Here is a 12,474-nt window from a genome sequence, read left to right as displayed (position 1 = left end):
TCAACTGACTCTTCTTTGTCTATCTTGCTATTTACTCCCTCAAAGAATTCCAATAGATTTTGTCAGGCAAGATCTTCCCTTCACAAAACCATGTTGACTTTGGCCTATTTTGTCATGTGCTTCTAAGTACTCTGAAACCTCATCCTTCTTTCCTCGCTCCTTTTGACATTTGAAAATTCCCAGTCCTCTGTAACCACTCCTGACTCTCGTAAATCTTGACAGATCACTACTCATGCCTCCACAATCTCTAAAGCTACCTTCTGCAGAACCCGGGAGTGTAGTCCATCTGTTCCAGGTGACTTATCCACCTTCAGACTTTTCAGCTTCCCAAGCACTTATTCCTTAGTAAACTCCGCTAACCTATGCGCCCTAACTCTTGAATTTCTGGCATGTTGCTGGTGTCTTCCACTGTAGACTGACACAAAAAAATATATTCAATTCGTCCATCATTTCTTTATTCCCCTTTGCTACATCTCTAGCATCACTTTCCAGTGATCCAATATCTACACTTGACTCGCTTTTACGCTTTGTCTATCTAAGGAAACTTTTGGTATCCTTTTTTATTATTGGCTACTTTACATTCATATTTCATCTTTTATTTATCCCCTTATTGCCTTTTTAGTTACCAGTTTCTAAGTTTTTTAAAAGCTTCCCAATCTTCTAGTTTCCTGCTAGTCTTTGCAATATTATATGTTTACTCATTTACTTTTATGCTGTCTTTGACGTCCTTTGTCAGCCACGGTGACCTCATTCTCCCCTTTGCACCTTTCTTCCCCTTTGGGATGAAAAGATCCTGCATCTTCTGAATTACTTCCAGAAACTCCTGCCGCCATCATTCTTGCCGAGGTCCCTTTCCGATCAACTTTAGCTAACTCCTCCCTCATGCCTCTGTAGTTACCTTTACTCAACAGTAATACCAACACATCTGATTTCATCTTCTCCCACTCAAACTGGTTGAATTTTATCATATTATGGTCGCTACATCCTCGGGGTTCCTTTACCTTAAACCCCCCAATCAAATCTGGTTTGTTACACCACACAAAATCCATAATTTGGATTTATAATCCAACAGCACTCTTCCAACATTCAACCGTATGCCAGCCAGGAGCCCAAGTATACTGAAGCTTTAAAAGGTCGTGAGCCATGATCAAGGAGGATGGTTAATTTGTTATTGAGAGATTGCACGCCATACCATCAGTATAGGTGCCCCTCACCGCAGTGTCCGAGTCCCAAACGTCATCACCAATGAGTGTGGTCCCACCCTTCGTTGCACTGTCCCAGTGAATGACCATATGAAGACTTTTTTCAACCAGGTTCACACCATCATCATCTACAAACTTGTTACCAAACTCAGGGAACTGGGTCTCTGCACATTCCTATATAAATGGATCCTCAACTTCCACATCAACTGACCATAATTGGTATGAATTGGAAACAACACTTCATCCTCGATAACCATCATTACAGGGGCACCTCAAGGCTGTGTGTTGAGCCCCCTTTCTTCAATCTCTACCCATGATTGTGTAGCCAGACACAGTCCCAACCCCATCCTTAAATTCACTAACAATACCACCATTGCCGAATTACGGCTAATGATCAGTCAAGAGTATAGGAGGGAGACTAATCGTCTGAATGGTGCCAGAACAACAACCTTACTCTCAACATCAGTAAGCTCAAGTAGCTGATTGACTTTAGAAGAGTGAGGCTGAGAATCCACAATTCTGTCTACATTGACAGATAGGTGGTGGGAGACTCAACAATTTTAAGTTCCAGTGTGTGTTTATTTCTGAAGATCTGTCCTGTTGCCCATTTTTGCAATCATAAAGAAAGCCCATCAACGCCTCTGCTTCCTGAGAAGATTGAGATTTGATACATTGATGAATACTCTCTTGAACCTCTACAAGTGTATGGTAGAGAGCCTATTGACTGGTTGCATGACAGCCTTGTTCCACAACTATCAGAGGCAGAGAGGAGGATAAGGATAATTGTATTGGTTCAGTCACAGTGGTGATGGCAGGTAAATTGGTAGGATGCTCCCCCTGCAGGATGTGGGGTCAGGGAAACTGCTGGTGTCCCTGATAACTACACCTGTGGCAATTGTGTCCAGGTGCAGCTCCTGTAAGACTGCATTCCTGGAGCAATTGGCCCGTAATTGCGTTCTGCCCCGTCTTCGGGGTGTGCCGGCACCGCCACGCCAGCTCTCCTCCCGCTCCGCCTCGCCAGCCTTCCCCCCGCTCCATCCTGCCAGCCTTCCCCCCGCTCCGCCCAGCCCCGCCAGCCTTCCCCCCGCTCCGCCCAGCCCCGCCAGCCTTCCCCCCGCTCCGCCTCACCAGCCTTTCCCCCGCTCTGCCCCACCCTGCAAGCCTTCCCCCACTCCGCCCAGCCAGCCTTCCCCCTGCTCCGCCCTGCCCCGCCAGCCTTCCCCCCGCCCCACCCCACCAGCCTTCCTCCCGCCCCGCCAGGCTTCCCACTGCTCCGCTTCACCAGCCTTCCCCCCCGCTCCGCCCCGCCAGCCTTCCCCCCGCTCCGCCCCGCCAGCCTTCCCCCCGCTCCGCCCCGCCAGCCTTCCCCCCGCTCCGCCCCGCCAGCCTTCCCACCGCTCCGCCCCGCCAGACTTCCTCCCGCTCTATTTTTGTTTTATTTTAAAAAGTCATGGGAAGCAGAGATTAGGCATTTGCAAACAATAGAATTCTACTGTACCCACAATATAATTGAAAAAACATTTAACTTAATACTTAGAGCCAAGAAAATTTCAATTGATGAATTTATTAGTTAAAAATCTCTCTCCCACAGCCACTAAAATGATCAATGCTGCCTGACGTGGTACAGAAGCATGAATCGAATTCAAATAGACACAGTGTTGGAGTAAATCACTGGGCAGCACCTCTGGAGAAAAAGGATGGGTGATGTTTCAGGTTGGGACCCTTCTTCAGACAAGGGGAGGAAGGTGAAGAGCTGGTATTAATCAGGACCTGATCTTTTTATTGGTTAGCTGATATGCAAACAATGCAACCCTGTATATCTCGCACACAAAATGATGTAAATCTTACCATGAATGACAGAAATAAAAAGTGTTATCCTTGTTTATGAAGTTAATTTTTAAATTATGCAAAATTGAAGGGGGTTGGTGCAATATACTGCTTACCCACAAATGTGTCGTTATAAGATATTCACATTGGAAAAATCCATAAATCACAAAAAAAACAAGAAGGTGCCTATGTTATTTGACCAACTTTTCGGTTGAATTGAAATGTGACATTTTTACAGGTTGTCGGGTAGTGAGTAAGGATCGTGTTAATGCATGTAACTCATTTTTCACAAAAGTGAGGGTTAGCACTATATTGCACTGACCCCCTCAATTATATGTTAAATTCAAAACTAAACTATGGTAGTAATGTACATTATTCATGTCACTTCTGTATCAGTGGAGGTATGTATGCATTACATTTTATTTCACTAATATAGAATGAAAAAATATCTTGACATGTAATTATAGTTATTTTATTCATAATATTAGGATTTCTGAAAATAAGTTTGATATCACTGATTGCGAATGTGTATGGGTAGGCTCTAATGAAATGTATGTGAGAGAACAGTGATCATGATAGGGAGAACCATGTACTGAGAAGTGTGTGCATGACTGTGAGAGAGAGAGAGAGAGAGAGAGAGAGAGAGAGAGAGAGAGAGAGAGAGAGAGAGAGAGAGAGAGAGAGCGAGAGCGAGAGCGAGAGAGAGAGAGAGAGAGAGAGAGAGAGAGAGATGTTACTAATCAAATAATTAGAGGAAATCACAAGAAAGAAACTAGAGATATATGTGTGTGCGCGTATATATATATACATATACCATAAAGGTCGAATTGCGTTTATGGTTTATGTACATCATGTGAAAAATAAGACGAAGAGAGAAATAGACGTGGCTTTAAATCAAAGTTGCTTCTGATCCATGAGAAGGAACTTTAAGATGTATTTATCTCTATCTTGCCTCTCATACACACACACACACACACACATTCATATATATATATATAATATATAATTTAAATTTGTGCAGAGTGTGTGTTTGAGCAATACAAGGGAAACTGCACAAAAGAGGGGGCTGGGGAGGAAGAATGGGAGGGAAATGGGCAGAAACAGTAAGAAATAATAAATCCAGAGGAAATTAAGCAGGGGAAAAACATTTTAAAATAAAAATAACAACAAAATGTGAGTTGATAGATGAGATATATTCTGCAGTTTAATGGTTTCATCACACATACTGTTCCCCCACAACACTGATTACACTACGAAAGGTATAGTGTACTGCACTTTGTACATCATGATCACTGTTCTCTCACATAGCGTACTACACTTCAGTGCAGGCGATTAACGGAGTGGTCCATCTTGTTCCTCTAGTATCTTTGGTTACGAGCGGCGCCGGGCGACGCCGGATGTAACGTAGTTCTTCCCGCCCTCTGCGCTCTTATAGTTCCCGGCGGGCTGCGCGCGCTCCTCTCTGGCCGGCGGCAGCTCTTCGCTGAAGGTGAGGCCGCGCTTGCTGCGCCATCCGCCGCCATCTGTCGCCCACAGGGTCCCCGGCGCCACTCTACCGGCAGTGCCGGGCCCGGAATGGTGCTGCCTTTGCTGTACGACCCCCAGGAAACTCTTCCGCGCCGAGCGACGGCCCGGGATGTGGGTGGGGGTATAGGCCCCGGGACCCAGCGAGGGTTGCGGTGTGAAACGCAGCCGGCAGTCGCCGCTCGGCCTCGACCTCCAGTAGGCCGGTGCGGGTCCTGAACGTCGACCCATGAACCGTCCGGGCCCGACACTCGCGGCCAGTGTTGCCGAGGCCTGAGCTCGGGCTCCGATCAGCGGCAGATTAATTCTCCGTCTGGAGTGGCCGGTCTCGGACTGCAAATTCAGGAGTCGTCCAGTGTCACTATAACTCGGTAGTAAACATGGGAACAGGCTTCAGAATCAACGAGATGTCAGAGGGGATGTACATTGTTAAATTGGCGAGAAGTAGGAGTAATGCTTGTTTGCACAAGGATTGAGTACTGGGAATTTACTGATTCTGCGTAGGGACAGGTCCTAGTGAACCTTTTTCTGATACCTTGAATGTGGGATTGCTATTTGCAAAGTGAGCAGTTAATTTACAGCGATGTTAGCCATCTTACATAAATAATCAAAACATTGTCACAGAGTATTCTCTTTGAGAATAACTGAATTCTTATGAGAATCATCCTCTGAATGAGCCTCCAAGCACTGTATGCAGTTAACTCTTATTTTTCTGAAGGATCCTGACCCACAACGTCGTCTGCCCATTCTCTTCTCAGATACTTATGACCTGCTTGTTCTTATTTAGTGTTTAGTTCAACCAGCACTGTTGTTTACTCTTATTTGCCATTCACTTGTTGGACAAGTTACAGAACTACCTTCTGGAGAGGATCCTTCTGCTAAGCAAAGTTTGCTGTACATGTGGGGGTTACTATGAATCTCATTAATTACTGTAAACGTGGAGATGTCAGGTGCTGCTGCTAAGCTTGATGTTTAATCCAACAGACACCATGGCTGCCCTAAGACCACTTACCAAGCCTGACATTGTGAAGAAGCGCCGGAAGAAGTTCATCCGCCATCAGTCTGATCGCTATGTGAAAATTGCGGTAAGTATAAGAACAATAATATGTAGGGATGGACATTTTATCCTACGAGATCATGGCTCATGGCGTACCTCCACTATTGTGTTTGCATAGTAAGATATATATTTCTTTACCCTTCAACACAGGGAAGTATGTTAATCTCAGTGAACCCAATATTTGAGCCTAAACTGTATGAGTGATTTGCCCCTGAGACCGACTGGCCTCTGATCCCACAAATGTCGGCTGGGGAAATGTCCTCCCTGTATCAACTGCATTGATTCTGCAGAGTTTACAAGTTTCAAAGAGATTCCCCTAAATTCTGCAGAATACAACCCCAGTCTCCTTAATCTCCTCACTTAGGGGGAGAGGAGGCGAGTAGGTAGCCTGGAGGGGTAAACTCACGCTGGCTGGCCACCGATGAAACCTCATGCCCGTGGAAACCTCTCCATGTCACCAAAGCCCAGGATTGGTGCGACGAGGTTGATCTCTCCACCCATTTTTTCATTTTTTACTCTGCCAGTAAAACTCTTGCCCTTTCACCCGCAAGCTCATCGTCTCTGAAAGCCGTGCTCTGAGTCTTCGTTGTCCTTGTCTGTAGCATTACATTCTTGTGTGGGTTGAAGGAACTCACTTGGTTGTGGTGTAATCATTCACAACAATGTGTCTCTGATTGGGAGTTGTCCTGGATATTGTGAACAGATGCATTTGTGTAAAATGAATTGTCAGTGACAACAGAGTCTGGAAGAATATCCTTTGGGTGACTTCTGGAGATGTTCGAGTGGCTGCACATTCTGTATTCATTCAACTTTATATGTCCCTCAACAGCGTAACTGGCGGAAACCTAGAGGTATCGACAACAGAGTACGCAGGAGGTTTAAAGGTCAAATTCTTATGCCAAACATTGGTTATGGCAGCAACAAGAAGACCAGACACATGTTGCCCTCTGGATTCAAAAAATTCTTGGTTCACAATGTTAAGGAGCTCGAGGTTCTGATGATGAGCAACAAGTAAGTGCGGCTGAGTGTTTATGATTGCTGTAGAATGCCTTTCTGATCTTAATGATTATTTTGTTTCTCTAAGGCCAGTCTTGTAAGTGGGTCTTGAAACACACATGGGAAATCTCCTTGGCATGTTAAAATTTATCTGAGCCAATTTCTTTGGGAAATTCTAGCAGGTTGTTGCAAGAGTTGGTACGCAGAGTTGCAATCCAGTGATACAGTACCGTTGCTAACTGAGGTAGTTCGGCCCAATGGTATAAACATTCATTTTGTAAAGCATTCATTCATTTATCCTTGATAGGTTTTTCAGAAGCTAGGTAAACTATGAACCTTTTCACACATTCCATTCAAATGTGACATGGGAGGCCATTGCTCACAGTATAATGACCATTTTTTAAAAATCTCTCGATAGCTAATCTCCATAGTCGCATCAGTTGGGCCACTTCCCTCTGGTGCAATTTACAATGGGCAATCAGTATCCACCTGGAGGAAACCTACAGTCAGGGGAGCATGGTATTCAGGGAACTAGAGGCGGGTGAGCCTCATGTTAGTGATAGAGAAACTATTGGAGAGATTTCTTCGAGATAGGAATTGCTCTCATTGGAAGGGAATTAGCTAATTAGGGTTAGCCAACCTGCTTTGTACACGGCAGGTCACTAATTTGATTGAGTATTTTTGGGAGGTGGTGAAGGAAATTGAAGAAAGGTAGATCTTGTGTGCATGTAATTTAGTCCGACTTTTGTTAAGGTCACTCATGGTAAGCTGATCGAGAAGGTTTAAGGCATACAGGATTCACGGTTAGTGGTAAGATGTATGACTGACTCATCATTAGATAAGGAATAGGTGCTGGAAGACGAGGATGGCTAATGTTGTGCCTCTATTTACGAAGGGCTGTAAGGAACAGCCTGGGAACAAGAAACTGAGCATAATGTATGTGGTAGGCAAGTTTCTGGGGAATATTCTGAGGGATAACGTAGATAGGCATTTGGATAGACAGGAATTATAGGGAGAGTCGGCGTGGTTTTGCACTTGGGATATCGTGTCTCCAAATCTGATTTTGTTTATTGAAGAAGTAACTAAAAAGTTTGATAAGGGCAAAGCCGTAGCCATAGTCCAAATGAACTTCAGCAAGGTTCTGCAAGGTAGGCTGCTCTGGAACGTTAGATGGCATGAGATCCAGGAAAAGTTAGCCAACTGGATAGAGAACTGGCTTCATGGAAGGAAGCAGAGGGTGATGGGCGGTTGTTTTTTGGACTGGAGGCCTGTGACTAGTAGTGTGCATCAGGGATAAGTGCTGTTTGCTGGTCTATATAGACGATTTGGATGAGAATATGCGATACATAATTAGTGCGTTTGCAGATGGCGTGGAAGTGGCTGGCCCTAAATGTTTATGTCAAATTGCAACAGGATCTTGTCCAAGAAAATTGGGGGGGGGGGGGGGTGAAGTGTAATGTTAATTTTATGAATTGGGGCAAGGCCAACTTTAAAGGTATTAGACAAGAGCTTGCTTAAGTTAATTGGAGCATGTTGTTGAAGAAAAAGGAACGTCTAGAAAGTGGGATGTTTTTAAAGTGTGCTGACAAGATTCCAGTACATGCACCTAACTGTCGGAATGAAGGGGAAGGCAGGTGTGCATAAGGAAGCTGGAGTTCCTGGAACTGTGGAGCATGCTGAAAAAGGAAATTAGGGCAAAAATGGAACAGGAGATAGCTCTGGCAGTTAATTTTTTAAAAGATAATCCCAAGAGAATTTATAAATACATTAAGGGAAAAAGACTAACCAGAGAGAGAATGGGGCCTCTCAGGAATCAAAGCGGTCATCTCTGTGTGGAGCCACAGGAGATGGGCAAGGTCTTCAATGAGTATTACTTTTCTGTTTTTATCATGGAGAAAGACATGGGAGCTTGGGACCGTCAATGAAAGTGTCTTCAGGGCAGTCAGTGTTGAGTTTGAGGAGGTGCTGAAAGTCCTCTAACGCTTATGAAGGTAGACAAATGTTCCGGGCCTCATCAGATATATCTGAGGACACTGGGAATCTAGAGAGGAAATTACAGGTGCATTGGCTGAGATCATGTCATCATTAAATACAGATGAGGTGCTGTAAGACTGGAGGGTGACAAATGCCTCTATTTAAGAAGGCATGCAGAGAAAAGCCTGGAAACTAGTGAGCCTAACATCTGTGGTTTGAAAGTTACTTGAAAGTATTCTGAGGGATAAGACATAAATGGACAATGGCTGATTAGGGATAGTCAGCATGGTTTTGTATGTGGGAGATTGGGTCTCATGAATCTGATCGAGTTTTTTGAAGATGTGACTAAAAAGGTGGTTGAGGGATTTCAGCAAGGCATTTGACAAAGTTCCGCTTCTTTGGTAGGCTGCTTTGAAAGAACAGATTGCATGGGATCCAAGGGCAGCTAGCCAACTGAATAGAAAATTGGCTTCATGGGAGGAAGCCGAGGGTGATGGTAGAAGGTTGTTTTTCAGACTGGAGCCTGTGACAAATGGTTTGCCTCAGTTCTGTGCTGGGCCCATGGCTGTTTGTCATCTGTATCGATGATTTGGATGATAACGCAGGAGGTTGAGGGGCGATCTTATAGAGATGCATAAGATTATGAGGTGAATAGATTGGGTTAATAAGGGCATGAAGAATCGGGGACATAGGTTTAGGGTGAGAGTGGAAAAGATTTAATAGGAACCTGATGGGCAACTTTTTCCTATGGAATGAGCTGTAACGAGTTGAGACAGGTACTATCACAACATTTAAAAGACATTTGGACAGGTACGTGAATAGGATTGATTTAGAAGGATATGGGCCAATGCAGACAGGTGGTACTAGTGTAGATGGAACATCTTGGTTGGCGTGGGCAAGTTGGGCTGAAGGGCCTGTTTTTACTTTATGACTATATGGCTGTGAGGATTCAGAACTGGCTTATTTATTCAGTTAAAGGGAGAGGTTGGGTAGATTTTGATTGTTTTTTCTGGATTATTAGATATTGAGGGAAGGCTTGGTCAGTATATAAAATTGAGGCATATATAGGACAAATGGGCAGAATCTTTTTCCCTAGGGTGGAAATGTCCAACCCTAGAGGGCATAGCTATAATATGAGAGGGGAAAGGTTTAATAGATGTGTGGGGCAAGTTTTTTTACGATATTGGCCTTTCGAAGGGCACATGGTATAACGGCATCATAATTGGCACAAACCTCGTGGGCTGAAGGGCCTGTTCGTGTGCTAGACTGTTCTATTTTTAATGTACAAACTAATTCCCTCAGTTTACCTTTCAACCCATCAGCCTCTGCATCCACCTGCATTCTGACATTACTGCCACTTTCAACGTGACCCTACCACCAGTCACGTCTTCCTTTCTGCAGAGATACCTCTCTGCACATTTCCTTGGTTCGCTATCACTTCCTTTCCCCTGCAGCTGCAGGAGGGAGGTGTTGCACCTCTCCCTACATCTCCCACTTTCATCCAGGATCGCAATAACCCATCCAGGCAAGACCGAAGTTAACTTGCATCTCTTTCAACCTTATCTATTGTCATTGGTGCGCCTGATGTGCCAGCCTTTACATTGGCGAAACTAAGTGGACTTTTCATCAAATGCTCCTGCTATGTCTGCCAAGGCACCTTTGTGGGGTGGCAATCAGCTTACTCTGTTCTGCGGGTGATTCCATCCCGAGTGGGCCTTCTAGCGTGATGCCTGACTCGCTCATTATTGTGATGATTTGTGTTCTGTTGTCTATTTAACAAGTGGGGTTGTGTGCAATCCTTCAACTAATTTATTCTTTTCTAGGACATATTGTGCCGAAATCGCTCACAATGTCTCCTCCAAAAACCGCAAGACAATTGTGGAGAGAGCAGCCCAGCTTGCGATCAAGGTCACCAATCCTAATGCCAGGTTACGCAGCGAAGAAAATGAATAGTCTCTTTGCTGAGCTATATCCGCTGTTTAATAAAAGTTATAAATGACAAAATCTCTTTTTTTTTTAATATAGTGGGATAAGTGCCAAGAGCATTTTGGAAATTCTCAATTTTTGGGGAATGTGCTCTATGTTAGTCTGAGATGGTGAAGCTCCAGCTGAACTGTCTCTTGTAACTAATGTCCACGATTCTAGGCAGCATCCTGGTGAATCCCTTATGCACTCCCTCTATTGCTACCACATGCTTCGTGCAGTGGTAACCAGAACCTTGCACAATGTTGGGGAGTGTTTTAGAGCAGATAGAACTAGGAATGTATGTTGGGTCTACGATAACACCCACTTTAATGTCATCTGTAAACTTTCTAATCATGCCATCTACATTTTCATCAAGATCGTTGATGTACCTTGTTCAGAAATGTTGATGGGTCTACCAAAACTTTGCTGACTACCAAAATTGGAGGAGTTGCAGACAGCGAGAAGGTTGTCAGAAGATGTCGTGGGATATAGATCAGCTGCAGAAATGGCTGATGGAGTTTAATCTGAGCAAATGTGAGACGTTGCATTTTGGGATGTTGAATGTAAGGGGCAAGTTAACTGTTAATGGCAAGACTTAATAGCATTGATGTGCAGAGAGATCTTTTTTGTTTTTTTAGTTTAGAGGTGCAGCGCGGAAACAGGCCCTTCGGCCCACCGGGTCCGCGCCAACCAGCGATCCCCGCACATTAACGCTATCCTACACCCACTAGGGACAATTTTTACATTTACCAAGCCAATTAACCTACAAACCTGTACTTTGGAGTGTGGGAGGAAGCCGAAGATCTCGGAGAAAACCCATGGGGACAACGTACAAACTCCGTACAGACAGCACCCATAGTTGGGATCGAACCCGGGTCTCCGGTGCTGCATTTGCTGTAAGGCAGCAACTACCGCTGTGCCACCGTGACCGTCACTGAAGGTGGCAGCACAAGTAGATAGGGTGGTACAAAAAGTGTATGGTATGCTTCCCTTCATTGTTACTGGCATTGACTATAAGTCAGGATGTTATGAGGGTGCAGATTCGTAAGACATGATCTCCCACAATACAAAGCTATGCTGATTATCTGTAATCAGCCCCTGCCTATCCAAGTACATTTATACCTCAATTCTCTCCTGTAATTTGCCTACCACAGATGCTAGGCTCACTGGCCCATTGTTCCTAGGCTTATCCTTGCAACCTTTAACTAGAAGGTCAATTGATACCTCACCCATGTCTAATAATGATTGGTATTTCTCAGCAATCCCAGTCAACCCTTCCCCCTTGTACAGTTCACCACTGCCCCATGAGAGTCCCCAATGGTAAATAAAATCTGAATCCCTGCACCAGCTCCTCAGCCATTTGTCCTATCTACGGGCTCCTATCCTGATTAGCACATGGCACCAGAGGTCATTAACCTGGAGGTCTGCCTTATAACCTTTTGCCTAACTCACTATATTCATTTTGTGGGACCTCATCTCTTTTCTGATCAATATCATTTATTAACATGCACGACTTCCTGCTGCTCACCCTCCCTCTTAAGAATGTCATGCAGCTGCTCGGAGACATCCTGGACCCTGGCACCAGGGAGGCGACATGACATCCTGGAGTCTTAATTGCTACCACAGAATCTCCGTTTGCCCAACTAAGGAGACTTGTACCACAGACCGACTACTGCTCACCCAAATGGGTCATCCCCATAACAGTATCCAAAAGAGTATACCTGTCTTGAAGGTGAATGGCCTGGTGGGTCATTGTCACCCCACCCACTCTTGTATCTTGGGGATGACCACCTCGCTATAATAATAATAAACATTTATTTTTTATAGCGCTTTTCCAAATGCTCAAAGACGCTTTACAAAAACAGTCAAGACATAAAAACAAACAGACAAACTATCCTGACGGAGAAGCGGCGAACAAATAGCGCCAGC

The 12,474-nt window shown here is 44.6% G+C and overlaps 1 protein-coding gene across 2 annotated transcripts; it reads left to right on the top strand.

Moving 5' to 3' along the window:
- Positions 1 to 4,409: 4,409 nt before the first annotated feature.
- Positions 4,410 to 10,584, top strand: rpl32 (ribosomal protein L32). 2 transcript variants are annotated; one of them, XM_078413868.1, is made up of 4 exons: positions 4,410 to 4,518; positions 5,538 to 5,638; positions 6,440 to 6,621; positions 10,404 to 10,584. In XM_078413868.1, exons 2-4 carry the CDS (start codon positions 5,543 to 5,545, stop codon positions 10,531 to 10,533), a joined length of 408 nt encoding a protein of 135 aa, XP_078269994.1. In that variant the 5' UTR covers positions 4,410 to 4,518; positions 5,538 to 5,542; the 3' UTR covers positions 10,534 to 10,584. The 2 variants fall into 2 exon arrangements, with proteins under 2 accessions (XP_078269994.1, XP_078269995.1); XM_078413869.1 differs by having other exon boundaries at positions 4,496 to 4,621.
- Positions 10,585 to 12,474: the final 1,890 nt, after the last annotated feature.

This window comes from Rhinoraja longicauda, chromosome 17, assembly GCF_053455715.1.
Source record: "Rhinoraja longicauda isolate Sanriku21f chromosome 17, sRhiLon1.1, whole genome shotgun sequence".
Classification (NCBI taxonomy): domain Eukaryota; kingdom Metazoa; phylum Chordata; class Chondrichthyes; order Rajiformes; family Arhynchobatidae; genus Rhinoraja; species Rhinoraja longicauda.
Note: the sequence above shows the minus strand (reverse complement) of the source record. Positions and strands in the feature narration are given on the sequence as shown.

What these genes read in the sequence shown, in the direction of transcription:
- rpl32 (XM_078413868.1), top strand. Translation starts at nt 5,543, where the DNA reads ATGGCTGCCCTAAGACCACTTACCAAGCCTGACATTGTGAAGAAGCGC. An exon ending in ATCGCTATGTGAAAATTGCG is followed by an intron (nt 5,639 to 6,439) that starts GTAAGTATAAGA and finishes GTCCCTCAACAG; the next exon opens with CGTAACTGGCGGAAACCTAG. An exon ending in GTTCTGATGATGAGCAACAA is followed by an intron (nt 6,622 to 10,403) that starts GTAAGTGCGGCT and finishes ATTCTTTTCTAG; the next exon opens with GACATATTGTGCCGAAATCG.